Source organism: Vicia villosa, linkage group LG2 (genome assembly GCF_029867415.1).
Source record: "Vicia villosa cultivar HV-30 ecotype Madison, WI linkage group LG2, Vvil1.0, whole genome shotgun sequence".
Classification (NCBI taxonomy): domain Eukaryota; kingdom Viridiplantae; phylum Streptophyta; class Magnoliopsida; order Fabales; family Fabaceae; genus Vicia; species Vicia villosa.
This window is the reverse complement of record NC_081181.1, coordinates 227,158,410-227,181,642: the sequence shown is the minus strand read 5'-3', so window position 1 is coordinate 227,181,642 and position 23,233 is coordinate 227,158,410. Positions and strand designations below refer to the sequence as shown.

The 23,233-nt window shown below is 34.6% G+C and overlaps 1 protein-coding gene across 1 annotated transcript; it reads left to right on the top strand.

Moving 5' to 3' along the window:
• Nucleotides 1–244: 244 nt before the first annotated feature.
• LOC131654110 (N-terminal acetyltransferase A complex auxiliary subunit NAA15-like) lies at nt 245–12,961 on the top strand. Its single transcript, XM_058924530.1, has 26 exons — nt 245–548; nt 1,418–1,496; nt 1,699–1,781; nt 1,870–2,019; nt 2,173–2,288; nt 3,780–3,885; nt 4,247–4,318; nt 4,404–4,519; nt 4,991–5,123; nt 5,278–5,355; nt 5,438–5,491; nt 5,608–5,678; nt 6,820–6,874; nt 6,973–7,068; nt 7,798–7,926; nt 8,038–8,120; nt 8,214–8,444; nt 9,055–9,187; nt 9,265–9,372; nt 10,084–10,215; nt 10,415–10,471; nt 10,815–10,912; nt 11,062–11,120; nt 11,217–11,328; nt 11,825–11,925; nt 12,266–12,961. Exons 1-26 carry the CDS (start codon nt 498–500, stop codon nt 12,466–12,468), a joined length of 2,706 nt encoding a protein of 901 aa, XP_058780513.1. The 5' UTR covers nt 245–497; the 3' UTR covers nt 12,469–12,961.
• Nucleotides 12,962–23,233: the final 10,272 nt, after the last annotated feature.

Genomic DNA, 23,233 nt, shown 5'->3' with positions numbered 1-23,233 from the left:
TTACTTTTTATTGATTGTTTTTAAAAATATAAATTTAAGTTCGTATTCATGCAAGTAATTGTGACATAAAAGTCAAGAAAATATTATTATCTTTTTCAATTGAACATATAATCTTTGCATCATTAATAAAACTTACTTTTTCAAGTTGAGATAATCTATATTTGTTGGGTCTTACATGTGAATGAATTATTAATACAAGGGCTCCCATACAAATAAATCTGTCAAAGTATTAACATTTTAACCTTTCTTTTTTATTTACTCATTGTAGATTCCTCGCTTGGTGCTATTGAGAAGAGAAGTAGGGTTGCACGCTGCAGTGTCTCTCCCTACCTTCACTTCACAACAAAAACGAACGCCATCCAGAATCTCAATCCACTTCAAAATCACTCTCACAATCACAACAACAACAACCACAATCACAAAACCCCCTTCGTTAACTCGTTTCGCTCTCTCGCTACTCGCTCTTCCCAACTCACCCTGCGCCGCCTACCACAACAATGGGTGCTACTCTTCCTCCCAAAGAGGCCAACCTCTTCAAACTCATCGTGGTAACCTTTCTTTCTCTTCTTCGCTCGATCCAACTTTGCTTCCTTCTTCGCTCCCTTATAAACCCTAGATTTTGTTCACTTTTTTCTACTTGCTTTAATTGCTCGTAATTGCTCATAATCCACTGTAAATACTTCGTAGAAATAGAAGAAATTAAATCAATCGGTATATGCAGTGTTAATTTAATAATTCATGCTGTTTGCGTTACTTTGACTTTGTACGGTTTTCACTGAGATTATTGATGAACTTGTTTTATTTAATTAATTTTATCAATTTATGAATTTATCAATGTGTTTGTAGATTACCTGAAATAGGAATTTGCTTCTGCAATTGAGTATATCAAGATAATGATTTTTTTTTTTGAAATTAGAAACCTATGTAGCAGACACCTCTGAAATAAGGTGTGTCTGTCCGAAATCGACTCCGCTGTAGTGATTACGTTTAATTTATTCATTTTTTCAAATTAATATCTGTGTCGACGTGTCAGTGTTGGTGTTGTGTTTGTGGTGTCCGTGCTTCATAGTTAGAAAGGAATGAAACGAAACAAAGATACTACTTGGCTTTGAATGAGACAGGCAAAAAAAGATGCTTCTCTGTCTCATTTGAAGAATGTGTTTAGTCTCTTAAGATAAACAGATTTAACTCTAGGATTATCTCTGCTTTCTTTCTAGTAGTCATGTTAGATGTTGGGTTTTGGTTTTATTTGTATGTGAAAAGAAAGCAAATGTGTGCTTATAATTATATGTAATCAAGTTTGGTAATCCTGGTTGTTGGTAATTTATGAGTAAGTGAAATGGTTTTTTTAACTAATCTGGGAGTGGGAAATTTTACTGTTAATTGGTGCTTAAATTTCTTTGTTATGTTGCTGCAGAAATCCTATGAAACCAAACAATACAAAAAGGGTCTCAAAGCAGCCGATGCTATTTTGAAAAAATATCCAGATCATGGAGGTATACTTTATTGATAATTGCTATTGCATGCTTAGCTTTAACTTTCTCATCTTGAATAGTTTTATTTATTATATGTTTGAGAAACACAAAACACCTATGTTTTTTTTTCTTTAACATAAGTTCTTCTCTTTCCATCTCTTAATTATTATGTTTCTTTGGGCACTTTTCTTATTATTTGTCTGTTCCCCCTTCTGGTTGATAGAAACTTTATCGATGAAGGGTTTGACATTAAATTGCATGGATCGTAAATCTGAAGCATATGAACTGGTTCGCCAAGGATTGAAGGTATGCTGCTTTTGGTTTTGTACGACCTATCAATCTTTCAACATTTTATTTATCTGATGCTCCATGCCTAATTTTCGCTCTGCTGCAGAATGACCTTAAGAGTCATGTTTGCTGGCATGTTTATGGTCTTCTCTATCGGTCGGACAGAGAATACAGGGAAGCAATCAAGTGCTATCGAAATGCACTGAGAATAGATCCTGACAATATTGAAATCTTACGTGATCTATCTCTCTTACAGGTAACACATCAAATTATTTTGCTTCTATTTACTAACAAATGTTTCGCAATGACATTTTACCATCACATTAATAATACCACACACTTCATGGATTCTTCTAAGATGTACTTATTTCTTACGAGTGATGTGATTTTATTTACTTCTCATCCACAGGCTCAAATGCGAGATTTATCTGGCTTTGTTGAGACGCGACAACAACTTCTGACTCTCAAGTCAAATCATCGCATGAACTGGATTGGCTTTGCTGTTTCACATCATTTGAACTCTAAGTATGTTACTAGTTTACATATAATTTAATGGCTTTTTTTTTTCTAGTGATGATTGCTTGAGCCACCTTTATATTAAATAGTAGCCATGAACCATATTTTGTTTGCCAAAATTTCTGTTGTTTAATTGATTCTTTTGAGATGATATATTATGAGATTATTTACAAGTTTTTTATTGATACATATTACACAATACACATTGGGTAGTAAGGGACCTAAGATAAGGGAAATATGGGATAGAAAAGATCAACCCAAAATATCAATTACACCTTCGTCACCTCTCCTTTCTTTATATTGCAATGGGACCCACAGAGATGTTATTTGAATTTTTCAGTACAAATGGCTATTGACTGAAGAGTGTTAGATATATAACTATTCACAGGGCTTCACTATTATGACTTCAACTTTAGGGAGAGTTGGTTCATGACATTCTCATATTTACGATTCATGGTGTCTACTATGTTTGGTATATATATATCTATAATAAAATTGTTAATCAAATAGCAATTTGGCAAGCCAATTTCCTACTTTATGAATCACAAGATTGATGACATTTTTAAACATAGCATATAATGCATTTTCTACACTTCGTTAACTTGTTTAAAATGTGAAATCGTAACATTTGAAACCAAATAACTCATCATGCACCCAAAGGCTAAAATATTAGACTCTAAAGTTGATTAGGATTGTTATGCAGTCTAACTAGTGTAGTCGTTGAAAATTTAAATATATTAAAGTTTGCTAAAAAGTTATATGAAGAATTATCTACCTCAAATTATTTAAGATTTATTTTATTTTAATGATGGATCATTAAGTATAACAATTTTCAGGTAGTAAATAGTAATTATATCACACCAGTCTCATATTCTACCCGTTGCAAACATGTTATTATATGCAAGGTTTATTGAGATAATGATCAATATTAGAGCTTTCTTTTGTTATTTTTCATGTTTATAAGGTTAATGACAGTTAGGGCACACATTTTCCAACTGAACGGAACATTTACACAAATTTTATGTTAGTCATATTTATATAGACCAAATATGTAACTTACACATTGTTATTTGTGATTGTAATATGAACATTAGTAATTCACTAATTTGAAACATTTTAATTGTTATACCCTATGATCCATTATTCAAATAAAACAAATCTTAGATAATTTCTGGTAGATACCTTCTTTCAGAAATTTAGTTAACTTTATATATTAAAAATTCAAAGATTTTATAGTTTTGTTCTACAGATAACAACTGTATACTATAGTGGTCAAACTAAGGGGAAAAACTATTTTCTAATGCCTTTTTTTCGGCTTTTCTGTTCCATTTTTTATATACAGAAATGGTGAATAGAAAGGTGCAAGTGCCTCTTTTTTTTTTCATTCTATCCTGCCAGTATCCTGGCCTTGGTATCATCGATGGTGCTGTTGAAATGGCATTTTTTGAAAATTTTATTTGGTTATTTGTGTTACTGAACTTCAATTCAAATATGAAACAGTGCGTCAAAAGCTATTGAAATTCTGGAAGCATATGAAGGGACATTAGAAGATGATTATCCTCCAGAAAATGAACGGATTGAGCATGGTGAAATGCTTTTATATAAGGTTTTTCCTCTGGCTATTGTCTTCAGTTTTTTCTTGTTGATTGCATAATGCCTATTTTACATTTTTTTTATTGTTCCATGTAACATTTGTCACAATTAGATTTTGCTATAACATTACAGAATTTTGAATTGCCTTTTATCATTTGTGAGATTTAGTAAATGCTGGTGATAGCCTTATGCACCGTGGTCACTATAAAATGAACCTTTCTCAGCTGACTCTAGTCTAGTTATTTTTGTTTTAATGTTATCATTCTGCTGTTTCTTGTGCATGTTTAGGGATTATGGATATGAAGTCTTTCACATTGTTCAAATTTCAGCATTAAATATTACCCTGATTTTCTGCATAAAACATCTTTGTCCAGGTCTCGTTGTTAGAGGAATGTGGATTTTTTGAGAGAGCTTTTGAGGAGTTGCAGAAGAAGGAGACAAAGATTGTACGAGTTTTATTTACTGAAATAATTTGAGAATGAACTTTGAAAGGCATGATTTTGTTACTTTTTTCGGATTATATCTTTTCAGATTGATAAGCTTGGATATAAAGAACAAGAGGTTTCACTGTTAGTCAAGCTTGGTCGCTTAGAAGAAGGCGAGAAATTGTACCAGACATTGCTTTCCATGAATCCAGACAATTATAGGTGAACTTTCTGGCTACTATTTATAGGTTTGCATGTCTAGATATATTTCTTCTTTATGTTCTTCCACTATTATTGTTTCCTTTTTGCATTAGTCAAACATGTAATATGATAACTTTATCTCAAATGCATTAACTTTTTATGTTGTTCATGTATATGATTTTGTCTTTGATAATGCTCATATACATGTATATGATTTTGTCTTTGATAATGCTCATATACATGTATATGATTTTGTCTTTGATAATGCTCATTTGTGGAAGCAAATCAACAGACAAAAGTTTCACGTTTCATTTTGCTATTCAGCTGCTTTAAACATCTCTGAAGTGTTTTGGGTTATAGTGTCATTTAAATAATATGATGCAAAATAATTGTATGATAATTCCTTTCCTGTTGGTCTGTATTTTTTCTGTCCGTTGTCTTACTGATTCATAGAATGACAAGTAATTATCTGTGCTTCATGTTGATACTCAGATATTATGAAGGCCTTCAACAATGCGTAGGATTATATTCCGCAGATGGCCATTTTTCTCCTGATGAAATAGATCGATTAGATACCTTGTACAAAACACTTGGGCAGCAATTTAAGTGGTCATCTGCTGTTAAGGTAGTGCGGTCAATTCTTGTATTGCATTACATATACTTTTAGTTTAATAAATAGTCTGCCTTAATCATCATGCATAACAATCATCACTTTAGTAATTCAGCGCCTTTCCTAATTATTTGGAATGAAATAAATCTGTTATTATTATTTTTGTCAGAGAATACCACTAGATTTTCTTCAAGGTGATAGGTTTCGAGAAGCAGCTGATAGTTATATTAGACCTCTTCTAACTAAGGTATACACAAAGCCTCTTTGGTATTATGTTCTGCTCAGTTACCTAGCTTCAAAATTAAACTATGATTTTGTTCCGTTTCTAGGGAGTTCCATCTCTTTTCTCGGATCTTTCTTCTTTATACAATCACCCTGGGAAGGTTAGTTTTATTATAAATTTGTATTTAAATATTTTGGCTTGTCTTATTATTGCATTGTATATTTTGGTGGTAGAAAATACTGTTTCTGATTTTGTGTATTCTGATTTTTTCCCCAGGCAGACATTTTGGAACAAATTATTCTTGAGTTAGAGAATTCTATTAGGGCAACTGGTCAATACCCTGGGAGGTAACACAATTAAGAATTATAATTACGGTGTTCATGTGTGGTTCAAGGGAAAGCTGCATGCTTTTTCTCTCTTTTTTTTCACGAGATCAAATTTAGTGCTTATGTTAATATATCATGTGAGACGTCTCTCTGAATTCATTATCCCCTCACAAATTTTAATTTCAATTTTTTATGCAAAATCAATAGTGTGTTTTACTTTGGAAGGATTAGCCGAGTTTTGCATTAATGATATTATGTTTTTTTTATACTTAAATTCCCCTAGGTTGCATTAATGATATTATGTTTTTTTATACTTAAATTCCCCTAGGTTGGCTTGCTGACTACTACAAATCAGAAATGTTAATTACTGAGCTATTAAACATCAGCGAAGAACATTGATAAGTGCATCATCTAAATTATTTTAAAGAATATTTGAAAATATTTCAAATTCTAATTATAAGATATAACGAACATATTGCGCGGATATGGGCTGAGTTAGTTCTTTAGTACTCATACCTGCGCTGCGCTCATCCATAGATTTGTGAGTAGTTCCTCAGTGCAGGTCCCTGACCCATTTAATAGGTAAAACCCGATTTATTTTGGATAAATATTTGTGGGCACCCGTTGAGTTTGGCTTCAATTCTGTCTCTATTAGCCATCCCTCCCAGGATGGGAAAAATTATGCATGAGTTATGTACATTTATATACCCATGGTCATGGGTTGGACAAACTAAGGTGCCGAAGTAGCTATTTTTGTAAATGACTATCTGAATTATGCTTGTTTAGTTACCGAAAAATGAAACTGGAAAAGTGGTTTTACATGCCATTAATATAATGTAGACTTCGTTCCCAATAAATGCACTTTCTGAAAATCTCATAGCCACACTCTTAAATGAAACAACAACAGTTCTGACCCTATAGTTTTTGGTGAAAGAAATTTTTTCAGAAAAAAGAAATAAATAATGCAAGTCTAGGGGGAGAACTAGTCAAATTGGCTAAAAAATAAAAAGTTGCTATAAGTCTACACGGAGGAATAAGAGCCCATGAAAATACTATCCGGTTGCAATACTATAGCCAAGACCTATAGTTGATAATGAAATTTAGATGTTGTTGCACTTCTATCTTGTGCTGGATCACTAACCATCAACTATCTTGTATACAGAGTAGAAAAAGAGCCCCCATCAACTTTTATGTGGACTTTGTTCTTGTTGGCTCAGGTTTTTGACTATTTTTGGGGATTTTTTAAAATACTTTTTGTTTGGGTTCCTACATTTTCTTTTTGTTTTTCTTATTCAGTAAAATTTTATTGGTGCAGCATTATGACAGGCGGGGTCAATATGAAACCGCACTTTCTAAAATCAACGAGGCTATAGAACATACACCTACTGTCATTGATCTATATTCTGCCAAGGTTTATTTATACCTAGCTTTCTAATTATTTCAGAAATATTTCCTTCCTACATATCATCCTGCTATAATTGTCTGTTTGTGTATATATATGTATATCTTTATATTCCAGTCAACAAAATATTTTAATTAAAGGACACTTTTCTCTATGGTTTTCTTAATTATCTTTGGCAAGTGTAAATAGCTTAAGTAATTTATAGAGACCTGCTACACTAGGAAGTGCAGTTACTGTGAAATATTACATTTTGATATGCATTTCTTTTATTTTCTTTTCTTTGGGCTAAACTTTTTAGACAAGTTAGCTTTTACTAAAAATAGCAAACACAAATATGAAAAAAATATCATGTCTGATCCAACAAATCAATTTGCAAGTATTGAAAATGAACTTTACATTAGAAAGCTATTTGATTATGTTTTTGTTAAATATGATATCTAATATATCATAGAAAATACTCTGATGCCATGTAATGAATGCGCCAAGAGTCTGAGCTTTTTTAAGCTTAAACAGTGGTTTTAAGGTTGAATAAAGTTGTACAGGTTTATTAAAGACTACTTTGTTGTTTTTTTATGAACAAGAAAAGGGTGGCAGGTTGAATGATTACATTAGAGTATGTTTCATATCAAAGAGTGAAAATGAGTTGATGCAGTTGACATTAGTGATGATGGTAATTTGCTCTGACAGTAAAGCATACTGAAAAACTGTTGAATAATCATTGCATGTTTTTTAATACAGAGTCGGATACTGAAGCATGCTGGTGATTTGGCTGCTGCTGCTGCATTGGCAGATGAAGCTAGATGTATGGATCTTGGCGATCGTTATGTTAATAGTGATTGTGTGAAGCGCATGCTGCAGGCTGATCAGGTTTTTCTATCTATCTCATTGAATTTCATTCTAGCTTCAGTTTTATAACTCGGGTTGCTTTTTCTGTTTGCCTATTTTTGACATTTTTATTGTCTATCCCTTGATATCTAGATGGTTTTGGCCGAAAAAACTGCTGTGCTATTCACAAAAGATGGGGATCAACACAACAACCTCCATGACATGCAGTGCATGTGGTATGTCTTTAATGATGTATAGCATTCTGTATGCCTTTGTAATGTTAGGGTTTCATTATGTGTAACTCTGATTGTATCATCTATCTTTGGAAGGTATGAGCTTGCCTCTGCTGAAAGCCATTTCCGCCAAGGGGATCTTGGACTGTCTCTCAAAAAATTCTTAGCAGTGGAGAAGCATTATGCAGATATTACTGAAGACCAATTTGATTTTCATTCATACTGCTTAAGGAAAATGACGTTGCGTACGTATGTGGAAATGCTTCAATTTCAAGACAGATTGCATTCACATGCATATTTTCGTAAAGCGGCTGCAGGAGCTATCAGGTGAATGTTCGTTGTATTTAATTTGATTGGTTTACTGTATGAGTTGTTTTATATGCTAGTTAGTATTATGCAGTGTTTTATGGGTTATGTTCATTCATCTCATGGTACACATGGGTTGCAAATTGCATCTTGAACCTGAACAGCAAGTTTCCTCCCAATTGGTTTGGTCATTAACCAATTGTCTCAAAAGCTTAAGCTGTTTAATTGAAGACACAAATGTCTTTATCTTATATTTTTTAACATGTCTTCTTAAGCAAAAGGCCTTCGAATTTGAATTACAGACAATGCTTTGGTCTACTTACCATGTGTAGAAATTCAACTTCTTACTCCTTACTGGGATAAAACTTAGACCACTTGATCACTTAAAGGCTTTGATATCATTTCTTGAACTAATTATTCAATAATTGGAGTTTATCAAGTGAATATATCCCTCCTCATATCAAGAGTTTTCTTATTTTTTGCATAACATTTGGTGTGTGTGCTTTCACAATTTTATGGCTTAAAACAACATCATTTTGGGACTTCCATAACAGTCCAGTTTAAATTTTTGTATAAACAAGTGTACTTTCTTTCTAATCTTGTGGATATAATATAATGCTTTCTGCTGCAGATGTTATATAAAATTGCACGATTCTCCTCCAAAGTCATCTGACGAGGAGGATAGTGAAATGTCTAAGTTGCTTCCTGCTCAGAAAAAGAAATTAAGGCAAAAACAGAGAAAGGCAGAAGCGAGAGCTAAAAAAGTATTAATAATCTATGTACCTTTTATTGAATTTCTTGCTGCCGAAGTATTCATGGTACTGATTTATTTCCTTTATAGGAGGCAGAAGAGAAAAATGAAGAATCAAGTGCTAGTGGTATATCAAAGTCTGGGAAACGTCATACAAAACCCGTAGATCCAGATCCTCGGGGCGAAAAGTTGTTGCAGGTTAAATTTCAGTATACATATTGCCATTAACGTTCTTATATTTGCATTCCATATCCAACATGGAGACCTGTTTTAAATTTCACAATCATACAAAATCAAACTTTCCACTGTAAATTCTCCTGGAAGATGAGTAAGACCTGTTAAGAACCAATTCTCCCAAAATTTTGCACTTAGTAAATCAGGCTTTCTTTTTTCGCTAACATAACATGGCTCCTTATGCAATGCTCATGCACACTCTACCTTAAGTGCATATTACGGACAATGCTCATGCACATTCTACCTTAAGTGCATATTACGGACAATGCTCATGCACATTCTACCTTAAGTGCATATTACGGACAATGCTCATGCACACTCTACCTTAAGTGCATATTACGGACAATGCTCATGCACACTCTACCTTAAGCTGAGCTTTTTTTCCATTTAGGATTGGGGGCAATAATGACTAGGACTTGTTCATAGCATCTCTGATACCATGTTAAGCTCTTGTTAAGATCCATAATTGACTTTATATATATATGTGTGTGTATATACATACATACACACACAACATTCAGTTCAGATACTATTCTGAGAAAAATTGCTTGTACTTGGCTGTTTTGTCATAACTAAAATTTTAAGACGTAACATCAATGTAGTTGATTAAAGTATTTAGTTTTTCAAATACTAAGACTGATATTATCCCTTCTCGTGCAATTGTGTCCTACGTAGGTTGAAGATCCATTGTTGGAAGCCACAAAATACTTGAAATTGCTGCAGAAGAATTCACCTGATTCTTTGGAGACTCACTTGCTCTCCTTTGAATTATACATGAGAAAACAGAAGATTTTGCTAGCCTTCCAGGTATTAATCTGTTAATTAGAGGTGCCCATATTTTGTTCCAGCATCTTATTCCTGGCTTATAGTAATTCATTAAGGTGGCTTTCCTAGACATTAAAGCTAAAAACTTCAAGGGGCTCTTTGTTGTTATTTTATACTCATTTTGCCAGTTTAGAATGTATGCCGGTCATTCAGGTATTGTTCTTTATCTTTCTATTTGTAGGCTTTAAAGCAATTGCTGAGGTTGGATGCTGAACACCCTGATTGTCATCGCTGCTTGGTATGTTTTCTTCTGAAGAACAATTGAATATATGTTACTGGAGTTAGAAAGTATAGGTTGTTTATGTTTTACCAGCATCAAGAATCAAGATATTACAGAATATCTGCTGTCTAATGTCCTACCACTGCCACGCCATCTTTTTAAATTTTTTATATTTAGAAGGTGACAAATGGGGTACTAAAAAAATCATACTCGAATTTGGAACAATCCTCTTGTCACTTCCCATCTTTTTTGTCTTATTGTTTAGAATAAATTGTTCTCTATTTGTGACTTTGTTCCTCTCTCCACCAAGGATATGAATTATCTTTCCATGGTCATTCATTTCTAAGTCTATATGTTACAGATTAAATTCTTCCATAAAGTGGGATCCATGAATACTCCCGTGACTGATGGTGAGAAACTCGTTTGGAGTGTTTTAGAAGCTGAGCGCCAAACTATAAGGTTCTATAGTGTGCTACTGTTTACATTTGTTCATTTATATTGTCTTTCAGTGTGATCAATCATATTTACAGTTTTTTAGATTAATTCATGATTTAATGCCTGCCATAACTTCAACAATTTTAACTTTCTCCTTTATTCATTGTAAGCAGTCAGCTGCATGGAAAATCTTTACTCGAGGCAAATAATCTTTTCCTAGAAAAACATGAAGGTTTATACTCTGTCATGAACATTTTTCCGTGAATTTGGGATTCATGTTTTGATTTTGATTTTGAAGGTTTCTTGTGTTTTTTTCCCCATCTTGCAGGTTCTTTGATGCATAGAGCTGCTGTTGGAGAAATGGTGTACATTTTAGATCCCAATAGAAGATCTGAGGCTGTCAAGTTGATTGAAGGGTCAACAAATAACCTTGTGTCAAGGTATGATGTTCTTACAGCATCTTTTGCTTCATCGTGCTGTGAAAGCACCTACTTGGTATATTCCGCCTGTCTGTCTGTCTGTCTTCAAACTTGAATGACACTGGCATGTGATGCAAAACTGTTGATTTGGATCAGTAAGTTTTAGAGAATGACTGTAGGTGAGATAATTAAGTTTTTGGAGATGAAGACAAATGTGAAGAGTCAGTTTTCCACTCTTAATTGCTAAATAAGAGTCCGCCGGAAAATGGGTAATAAATACTAGATCAAATAAACTACAAACTAGTGAGAAATATCTATGTCAAGAAAATAGAAAATTGATTTAAATTGAAGCAAATGAAATATTCAAACATATTGAACATAGCTTATTCTAGAATTCTTGGGTTTTGATGTGTTTATAGATTTTTTCTCACCTTTATAACTTTTCTGGCCTGGATTCAAGTTTAGCTTTCTAATATGTCTAATGGTAATATTAAGCATGCAATATTTTCTCTAATAGAAATGGCGCACTTGGACCAATCCCGGAGTGGAAACTTAAAGATTGTATTGCAGTTCATAAACTTCTTGGATCAGTTCTTGAGGATCAGGATGCTGCATTGAGTAAGTATCATTAGGACTTATTTATGTTCCTTTAATATTGAGGGTCTACGTTACATTTTAGGATTAACAAATCAGTAATTGCTGTAAGGGAGAACTAAATTTTTTTTAGAAAAGAACAAAGAAATATTTGCTACAAGCATTATTAACGTTATTTTTCTCAAAATTAGAATTGTTGATATACTTTTACCTGTCCTGTCCTGTATGTTAACTTTGTAATGTATCACAAGAATCTCCCAATTTTTCAATAATAATTCATCTATGGAAATCTTGTGCCTTACCATTTGGAAGGGAAAAAACCTTCCATGTTTTACAAATTTAAAAATGGTAAATTTGTTTGCAGGATGGAAAGTGCGCTGTGCCGAGTTTTTCCCATACTCTACATACTTTGAGGGAAGTCAAAGCTCTGCCTCACCCAACTCTGCTCTCAGTCAAATATGCAAGGCCGCCGTAAATGGTACTTCTAGCCATTCACCGGGTGATAACGTTGTGGAACATGTTGCATCAAACGGCAAACTTGACACATTTAAAGATCTCACTATCTGACAGTAAAGTTCCGACTTCCCAGCAAGGGTCACTCTGAGTATTGGTGCAGGTTATATCAAATTTTGGGAACAAGTCGAAAGATATATTTTCCTTGCCAAGTTCTCCCTCTAAACTGATTTGTATTCCTTTTGAAAATGTGTATAATTTAATCTCTTAGGGTTGGATTTTTTATTTGATCACCCTTTTTTCCCGAGGGATGTTGAAGAGCAGGGTCAATGGACATGGAGGAGTTGCATCATAGTCCAAGGTAGCAGGGAGAGCTACTGAAATTTTAAGTTTCTGGTCCTGCATGAGGCCCAGTATACATCAGAGAGCATGTTGTACTTTTCCATCTGTTGGCTTAATCATGTAAAAATATTTAACCATGTGAAAATTTTGGCTTAGAAATGGTACATTAATTTATGTGAAAACCGTTGGTTGAGTTCTAGCATGTTTGGGACATTGTAATGAGTTATGATAAAATAAAGACTTCTTTCCATTTTTGGCACCCAAATATCACATTGTATTTATGTGATTTTAGTTCCTTGCTTTTTTTGAGCAATTTGGGTCCCCCTTGTTTGTTCTTTTTCATTTGCAAATTAGTATTACTTCGTCCCAATTTCTCTCAATTTTAGGCAGATGTGGCTAAGGTAAATACTATGGCAGTCAACCATTATTTTCATGTTGCATTTCTTTTAAATAAACCTAATAAAATGATAATATGAAGGCACAAATAATTTTCTAGAATTGTGTTCTACGGCATTTCTTCTCATACTCCTGCATTATTTTTTCTGTTAATGTTCCTCTTCAAAAATTTGAACCATGGGAGGTGCTATTGAATGTGTTCTCCCGCAACTTGTACATCAGGATGCTACAATATAAGTTTGGTGTGGGAAATTTGAAGGAAAGACGAAATCTTGCAAACTCTAAATTTGAATTTAAAACAAAAGTAACATGTAAATAAGAGTTACCAGAAGGCCATATATTTTCTTTCAATTTTTTGCAAGGGAAAGTCAATGGTCATAACTGCTCAAAGTGAAACATGAAAATCACTAGGGACAAAAGACTGTCATACGATTACAGGTATTAATTTTGGCAATCTATTATTCAAGTACGTAGTTCAATTAGCTGCTCTATTTCAAAGTAAGTTATAGTTAGTTAGATTAAATTATTATGGCAGTTAGAAATTGGTTGTAGTTAGTTTAGAGTTTATTTAGAATTCAATAAATTTTTAACTCTCCTATATATTGGATGCTAGGTGAATTGTAAATCCAAGCTTTGAATGAATGAAAAGATGAATATGAACATATCTTAGCTTCAACATCATCGTCCATCCTATCTTTCGCTAGCTATTGAAGCTTTCATCAATGGAAGTTGTTGATGAATCGTCCCATGCGTCAAAGAACAGACCCACTTCGCAAGTTACAAATTCTCCATTTGGTAGCTTGCCATCTTCAACCTCTTTTGGAGCAAAGTTTTCCATAAAATTGCATGCTAACAACTACTTGCTTCATAACCAATAAGTTGAAGGTGTGATCCTAACGCATGAGCTCTATGATTATGTTGTCAATCCGAAGATCCTTATGTTTAAAACATTTGAAGATCGCCTTAGCAACATCATTTTAGAGGAGTATGGGACTTGGATAGTCCAAGATCATGCTCTTTTTACGTGGTTGCTTTCGACAATTTTAGAAATTATGCTATCACATCTTCTCATGTGAAAATGATCATATGAAGTGTGTGACAAAGTTCATAAACACTTCATTGCAATCATGAAAGCTATGATCAAAGCTATTATTGGTGCCTTTTTGTCGATAGGTGACTTAATCGCTGAGCAAGATCAAAATTATGCAGTACTTAATGGTATCTTTGAGGAGTATAATCCATTTTTCATGAATGTCTATGGTCGCCTTGAAGTTCCCGCAAGTTCAGGCAAGAGCTTTGCATTTCCATGGTCTCGTCCAATTTAGCTCAACATAAGTCCAACTCCACTCGTGGTGTTTTTCGTGGCCGTGAAAGAAACTATTAAAATTAGATGTTGTGGTCGATCTAAAGGTGGCGTCTTAGGTTAAAGACCAACTTGTTAACTTTGTGACGATGATAGATTCTGAATAGTATTGACAATTAAGGGAATAATAATACACACCATTAGAGTACTTTATGGCAGTTATACAGGGAATAACTTCCTGCAGTAGCAGTTACAAACTGCAACAGCAGTTATACTTACACAATTAACTGTAAATAACCTCTAGGATTAGAGAGCCTAGTCTCTCCCAAACCAACCCAACCAAATACAAACTGAATGATAGCCTTTCTCATTCTTTATTCTACTTATATACTTGACATCTAACTAAATCATTTGGGCCTAACTTACTTGGCCTTTGGGCCTACGCCTAACATACACATTAGTAATTGGAGGTCTACTAACAATACTCCCCTCCAAAAGTTTCACCTTGTCCTCAAGGTGAAAATCAGGAAATTGTTGGTTGATGACCTCAAAAGCTTCCCATGTTGCTTCAAATGCTGGTAAGTCCTTCCATTGAATAAACACCTCCACAACGTTGGCAGCATTAGTACGGACAACCATGAGATTTTGAGGTTCCACTTGAAGTTCTAAATCTTCTGACAGCATAGGTGGTAATGGTTGAGGATTTGGGACTGGTGTGACAGCTTTCTTCAACAGAGAAACATGAAAGACGGGATGAATCTTACTTTCAGCAGGAAGGGCTAATTGATAGGCAACCAAACCGATGAGCTTAGTAATTTGATAAGGGCCATAAAAACGAGGACTAAGCTTTTCATTGATCTTCTTTGCCAAAGATTTGAGTCTATAAGGCTGCAATTTGAGATAAACCCAGTCCCCAACAACAAATGATACATCTCTCCGGTGTTTATTGGCTTGAGTTTTCATTCGGTTTTGAGCTTTGGCCAAGTTGGAATGAAGATCGTGCAGAATGATGTCACGTTCTTGAGTCAACCTGTTAACTTCCTCCACCGTTGAAGGAACAGTGGTATCCTTAACCAATTGTGGTGCATCACGGCCGTATAAAGCTTTGAAAGGAGTGGTCTTGGTTGAGTTGTTGTAATTGGAATTAAACCAAAATTCTGCCCAACCTAGCCACTTGACCCATTGCCGCGGTTTGTGTCCGGTTAAGCATCGCAAATAGGTCTCCAAGCACCGATTTGTTACCTCAGTTTGGCCATCTGTTTGAGGGTGATAAGCTGTACTGAACTTCAATTTGGTACCAGCCATTTTGAATAATTCCGTCCAGAAATGACTCGGAAAAATCTTGTCCCGATCAGAGACTATGGTAGAAGGAAAACCATGAAGTCTAACAATTTCTTGCAGGAAAATTTCAGCCACTGACTTAGCATTAAAAGGATGGCTAAGAGGCAAGAAATGAGCATATTTAGTAAATCTGTCAACCACCACTAAGATAACATCCTTACCTTGACTTTTGGGAAGCCCTTCGATAAAATCCATTGATATATCGGTCCAAACTTGAGAGGGGATTGGAAGTGGTTGGAGAAGACCAGCAGGGGATAAGGTTTGGTATTTATTTTGTTGGAAAATAGCACAAGAAGCCACAAAATTCTGAATATCTTTCTTCATCCCTTCCCAATAAACCAAGGCACCTAACCGTTTATAAGTGCGGAAAAATCCCGAATGGCCACCTACTGCTGAAGAATGGTATTCATTTAGTAGTTTGGGAATTTTGGAAGAACTCCGGGGTAAGACTAACTTGCCTTTGTAGAATAGTTTCCGATTTTGGAAGGTATAGTTTGGGTGAGTACTGGAATCCCGCAACAAGTCGTGAATAATGCTTTGGAGTTTAGAATCAGCCATTATCTTCGCTTCCCATTCTTCCAAATCAGCAAAGTGGATCACAGAAACTGCAGCATAAGTCATGCGACGGGATAGAGCATCGGCTGCTCGGTTATCACTGCCGGGTTTGTAAACAATATCGAAATCAAAGCCCATTAATTTAGAAGTCCATTTGAATTGGTCATCACCCAAAATGCGCTGGTCAGTGAGGAACTTTAAACTTTTCTGGTCAGTGTGAATAATAAAATGGCGTCCCATCAAGTAATGTCTCCATTTCTGAACCGCCATGACAATAGCCATAAGTTCTCGCTCATAGACAGATTTTCGTTGTGCCCGGTCAGATAAAGTTTGGCTTAAAAATGCTACTGGTCGACCCTGCTGCATTAATACGGCGCCTAAGCCTTTGTTAGAGGCATCTGTCTCAATAACAAAGGGAAGAGAAAAATCTGGTACAGTAAGGATAGGTAATTCAGCCATGGCGTTTTTCAAAACTGCAAAGGCAGCTTGTGCTTCCTCATTCCAACCAAAATTGTCTTTCTTAAGAAGTTGAGTGAGAGGTCTCGCAATCTTCCCATAATTTCGAACAAACCGACGATAATAACCTGTCAGACCTAAGAATCCCCGTAAGGCTTTAAGATCTCTTGGAATAGGCCAATTGAGCATTGCTTCAATTTTCTGTGGATCGGCTGCCACACCCTGCCCCGAAATGACGTGTCCCAAATATTCCAATTGGCTTCGTCCGAAGGTACACTTTTTGAAGTTGGCCACCAATTGATTCTCTTTGAGCAAGATCAAAACAGCCTCCAAATGTCTCTTGTGCTCCTCCTCGGTTTTACTATACACCAAAATATCATCAAAAAATACCAATGTGAATCTACGTAAATATGGGCGTAACACTTCATTCATTAAAGCCTGAAATGTCGAAGGGGCATTAGTAAGACCAAAAGGCATAACAACAAATTCATAGTGGCCTTCGTGAGTTCTAAAGGCTGTTTTGGGGATGTCCTCTATTTTCATTCTGATTTGGTGATAACCAGACTTCAAATCCAACTTAGAGAATATCGTCGCACCTCCGAGTTCATCCAACAATTCATCAATAATGGGTATAGGAAATTTATTTGGTAGAGTGATTTTATTTAAGGCTCGATAATCTACACAAAACCGCCAGCCACCGTCTTTTTTCTTGAAAAGGATGATAGGGCTAGAGTACGGACTAACACTTGGCCTAATGACTCCGGATTGCAACATGTCATCTACTAATTTCTCAATTTCATTTTTTTGATAATGGGGATACCTGTAAGGACGTAGATTGGGGATAGGAGCGCCTTCCTTCAATATGATTGCATGGTCATGACTCCGTTGGGGTGGTAAACCTTGTAGTTCGGTGAATACTTCTGGATAGTCTTCCAAAATTGGTCGAATCCACGGTAGTGTGGCAGCATGTGGGTCTGTTGCTTCTGAAATCATGTGATAGGTGATTAGAAACCCTTCCCCTTGGTTGGAGAGTGCCTTATACATGGATTTGATAGATGCCGGTGCTTTGGAGAGGGTGGGATCCCCTTGGATTATGTGAGTTCCTGTGGGTGTAGGAATTTTGAGAAGCAAGTCTCCAAAGTTGGCCCGGATTTCCCCAAGTTGTGCTAGCCATTCCATCCCCAACACAATATCGACTCCACCAAGTTCAAAGACATAAAAGTCTTGTTGAATTGTAAGACCTTGAATGTCCAAGGTTAATTGTTGACAAACCCCTCCACATGGAATTTTGCGGCCATCTCCCACCTCCACATTAAAAGAAGGTGTTGTAGCAATGGATAAGCTTAGTTGGTGAGCCAAGAGAGAGGAAATGAAATTGTGAGAGGCTCCACAATCGACCAAAACCAAAATGCGTTGCTCTGCCAAATATCCCCACAACTTTATAGTTTTCTTAGATGTGAATCCTGATATACTATACATCGACAATTGAAGGGTATGGAGTGTGGATTCTGTTGTTTCAATAAATGGGGCTGATTCGTCATCGTCGTCTCCTTCCATAAGCATGACATGAAATTGTTTATTAGCGCACACATGACCCGGAGCAAATTTTTCATCACAGCGAAAACACAAATTCTTGGCCATTTTATCCTGCAGTTCCGTGTCTGTAAGGCGTCGAAAAGCTCGCCCACGAGAAGTAGTTGCTGGTTTTGTGTTAGATGTCTCAGTTGTGGCAGCAATCGACGTTGTTTTGGCGTTGATTGCTTTGTTGTTGGAGTCCCACGTAACAGTGCGGTTAGAAGGATAACCATAACCCTTGGTGAAAGTCTTGGAGTGGGTGTTGGAGGAAGTTCCTTTGTCAAGGATGACATTCTTTTCATCAATTTTCTGGGCGAAATCCATCATCTCGGCCAAGGTTGTAACCGGATGTAATTTCAATTCTGCCTTTACCCCATCTTTTAACCCATTGAGAAAAATCCCTTTAAGATAATCTGGTTCTACACTTCTAAGTGGGCCAGCATACAATTCAAACTTGTCCCGATACTCTTCCACCGAGCCCATTTGCTTAAGGCTGAGGAGCAGTTCATAGGGACTTTGTAGCATTGACGGTTGAAACCGTTTGATCAAACCAGCCTTGAAATCATCCCAAGATGGTGAGGGGGAACAAAATTCCCACCATTGATACCAAGTGAGTGCTTTTCCTTCCATTGCTATCATGGCAGCCTGTACCTTTTCCTCGTCAGTTACACCCCTTAAATCAAAGTAGCGTTCAACACGATTAATCCACCCAAAAGCGTCTTCACCCTCGAAAATGGGAATTGTAAGTTTTCTCCATTTGTCATCATGGTTGCGGAGATTCTGTCCAAATACAGGGGTACCATTACCTATGTTGTCATTTCGGATAGTGAGACCGCGGACAGTTTCGAGTAGTTCATCAATTCGGCGCTGCGATTCATATTTTTCAGTTTCCATCAGATTGCGCAACTCATGAATCTCTTCTCTGGTTGCAACAAAACCTTCATATGCCCTTTCCAAAAATTCCAATCTTGCTTCCATTTGGCGGCGCATGTGGACCATAAACTAGTGCCAAGGATCGTTGTCTATGATACCAATGATAGATTCTGAATAGTATTGACAATTAAGGGAATAATAATACACACCATTAGAGTACTTTATGGCAGTTATACAGAGAATAACTTCCTGCAGTAGCAGTTACAAACTGCAACAGCAGTTATACTTACACAATTAACTGTAAATAACCTCTAGGATTAGAGAGCCTAGTCTCTCCCAAACCAACCCAACCAAATACAAACTGAATGATAGCCTTTCTCATTCTTTATTCTACTTATATACTTGACATCTAACTAAATCATTTGGGCCTAACTTACTTGGCCTTTGGGCCTACGCCTAACATACACATTAGTAATTGGAGGTCTACTAACAGACGAATATGGTCATGATGTGTTCGATTGTTGGCAAATGTATGATGAATTTTTTATCTGTGTCAAAAACACGAGGCGTTCGAGATAATGTCTGCATCACTTAAAATTAAACGAAGAGTGACTTGCTTGATGTACCTGCCAAAACTAATCCTCCAACTTCAATGGTGGCCACCACAGATCAACATGCCTACAACGAGGAATATTCCTTGCTACGTGAGTTAGACTCCTAAGTTTGGTATTTTGTATTATGTGCTTCTCATTATTTTACCACATTTAATTTTCTTTTACATCATAACATTCCCTACTAAAAAAAGGATGAAGTTCAAATAGGCAATGGTCAAAACTTATTGACACATCATGTTTTACCTCACAGTCTGCACCTAACACCAAACTTACACTTAAACATATTCTCAACATTCCTGAGATAGCTAGAAAATTTGTGTCTATTTTTTAAATTTGCCAAAGACAATGTTGTCATATTTGAGTTTCATGCTAACAAAGGCTTTATAAAATCTCAGATTTCTAATCAAGTTGTTCTTGAAAGTTTTCTTGATGTCAATGGCTAGTATTGCTTCCCACACATCCAGTGGACATCATAAAATGCTTATGGATTAGTTTCTCTTGCATCAAACAATTGTACATCTAGTTATAATTTTGGCCTAAATGATTGTACCTCTTAAGACGATATGTCACTTTGGCATTATAGGCTATGTCATGTAAATTTCCAAATTGTTAAACATATATATATATATATATATATATATATATATATATATATATATATATATATATATATATATATATATAATATCACAGTTGGCAATCAAAGTTCACATCATTTTTTTAGCTCATGTTGTTTAGGAATGTCATATAGAATATATTCGTTTACATTTGTTAATATTTATAAGGCGTCAGATGATATCATATACATTGATCTATTTAGGATAGTAATAATACATTAGTTTTGTTGATGCTTGCACAAAATACACTTGGATTTATTTTCTTGAACTAATGTTATGAATGCTTTTAAGTTGTTTCTTGCTTATGTACATACTCAATCAAATATTTGCATTAAAGTTTTGCATTAGGATTTTGGTGGTTAATTTAAGTCATTTACTAAATATTTAACTGAATTAGGTATTATGCATCGATTAACATGTCCACACACAACTCATCAAAATGGTTATGTTGAAATAAAGCACAAGCATGTCGGGGAGATAGGTCGAACTCTTCTTGCACATGCTTCTATTCCTTTCTCATATTGGGATCACAATTTCACCGTGTCAGCTTACCTCATAAACATTCCTCACTGCATGTATTCTTGACTCCCCATGATCATATTTTTCCCTACACAAAGAACTACCTAACTACAAGTCACTCAAAGTATCGGGAGGGAGGAAACGGTGTTTCTAGGTATCTCTCTTCATCATAAAGGCTTCAAATTTTTATCTTAAAAGATGTGTCTTTCAATGAATGCAATTTTCCTTATCCTACTTCATTTCATCCCAGCACAAAAGCCTTGTATACAAAGTCAATGAGCACATGCACATCCTTACTTCTCCCACAACCACTTGGCTCACTCTCTCTCTCACACACACACAAAAGCACTCCTCACATGAGTAAAGACATATCATTCTAAAAGTAAGGCTTATGAAACTATCATTGATCATACATTAGTAAAAACAAGTGTTGTCTTGTTCACGGTGATTTCAAGCTATACAACAAGAATATAATGCATTGGTGAACAACAAAACTTGTACAATCACTACCTTACAATCAAGCTAGTCATAGGAAAGTTGTGGGATGTAAATGGATGTTCAAAGTCAAAGAAATCCTAATGGGACAATTAACAAGTGCAAAGCGTACTTGGTATCCAAGAGATTCCACCAACAACTTGATTTTGAATATAATGAGACTTTATTTCATGTGATTAAGCCTACAACCATAAGAGATATCCTTACTCTTGCTATCACACACAAATGAAAACTACAACAAGTTAACACCAATAATGCATTCATCAATGGTTTTTTTCCAAAGGAGGTATACATGCACCAACCTCCTGGCTTCACCAACTCTGACAAAACTTGGTATGCAAACTTCATAAAACATTATATAAATTCATAAAACTCTGGTTTGTATTTATTCAAAGCTTTGATTTACAATTGATTAGCATCTAATACATAAGGGAGTTAGAAGTTGGTTGTATTCTACAATCGATCTAACATCCAATATATAAGAGAGTTAAAAGTTAGTTGAGTCATGATATTAGCTTCTTTTAAATACTAATCTGATCTACAAACCAATAATATCATGACTCAATGATAAGGGAAAATGTTATTTTTACATCGTATATAAATAAAATATACATATAATTTTGTTTTTTAACTAAAATTTTCTCCTTCTATATGTCACGTCAATAATTATAAATGATGTATTTTTATAGGGTGTTAAAATACACTATCTATTTCGGTGTTAAAATAACACTACTCAAAGGATAATAAGTGGTTCATTCTTGCAAAAAGTTATCGCAAACTTATTTTCTAACAAAAACAATTTTAGCTTTGTATGACACCACTAATTACATTGTAATATTTTATAACAAATTATAAATTAAAACAAAAATTTAAAACGTATATGTCCGCTAGTGGTTTCTCGCGTAGAAATCTAGTTTATATTAAAACCTAATGGGATACCCGTGCGACGCATGGATACTGTTATGTTATGCGCATTTGTTTTTAAAATATAATAAAAAAATAAAAAAAATAAAAAAATTACTTAATCAAAAGATTTATTATTTTTAAAAGAAATTAAAGAATATTTTTATTTATATTTGGATCATAAATAATTTTTTTTTTCATATATAAAAATATTTGAATATTTGAATGATTCATATATTTTATGTATATAGATATTATTTATGTTTTGACATATAAAAGTATATATATAATTCTTAAATGTATTTAATTATGCAGTAGAGAAAAAAGGATATGCACTGACAGTGTAAAATATTTTTACACTATCAATCAATCACAACCATGTATCTAATTAAAACATAATTTTAATTTAAAAATATCAATATGACATGGCAAGTGTAAGGATTTTGATTGGTTGTATGTGTAAAGTTAGTTTACACTACCAGTGCTAGGGGTGTTCGCGGTTCGGTTTGGATCGATTTTAAGGCAAAAAACTTATCCGATCTAAAAATAAATTTACTTACGGTTTGGTTCGGTTTTGGATGATATGTTAAAAAAATCTAATCTGATCCGATCCAATCCAATTTAATGCAGTTTAATTTGAATCTGTTTTTGGATATCCAAATTATAAAGTATATTTTTATTAATATTATAAAAATACTAATAAATCATAGATTTGATATAATATATATCATATAGTATATTAAAAGTTAATATTAAAAAATAAAAATGATCGATTATAGTTGAAATAAATGAAATAATAAATATATTAAACTAAACTAATAGATAAGGTAAAAGAATTAATTATCATATAATAATAAATTTATGTAACATATCATACTAATAAAAAATAA

Coding starts and splice junctions, on each gene's coding strand:
- LOC131654110 (XM_058924530.1), top strand. CDS start 498: ATGGGTGCTACTCTTCCTCCCAAAGAGGCCAACCTCTTCAAACTCATC. Junction 2,020..2,172: donor GTGATCTATCTCTCTTACAG/GTAACACATCAA, acceptor TCTCATCCACAG/GCTCAAATGCGAGATTTATC. Junction 3,886..4,246: donor GTGAAATGCTTTTATATAAG/GTTTTTCCTCTG, acceptor ATCTTTGTCCAG/GTCTCGTTGTTAGAGGAATG.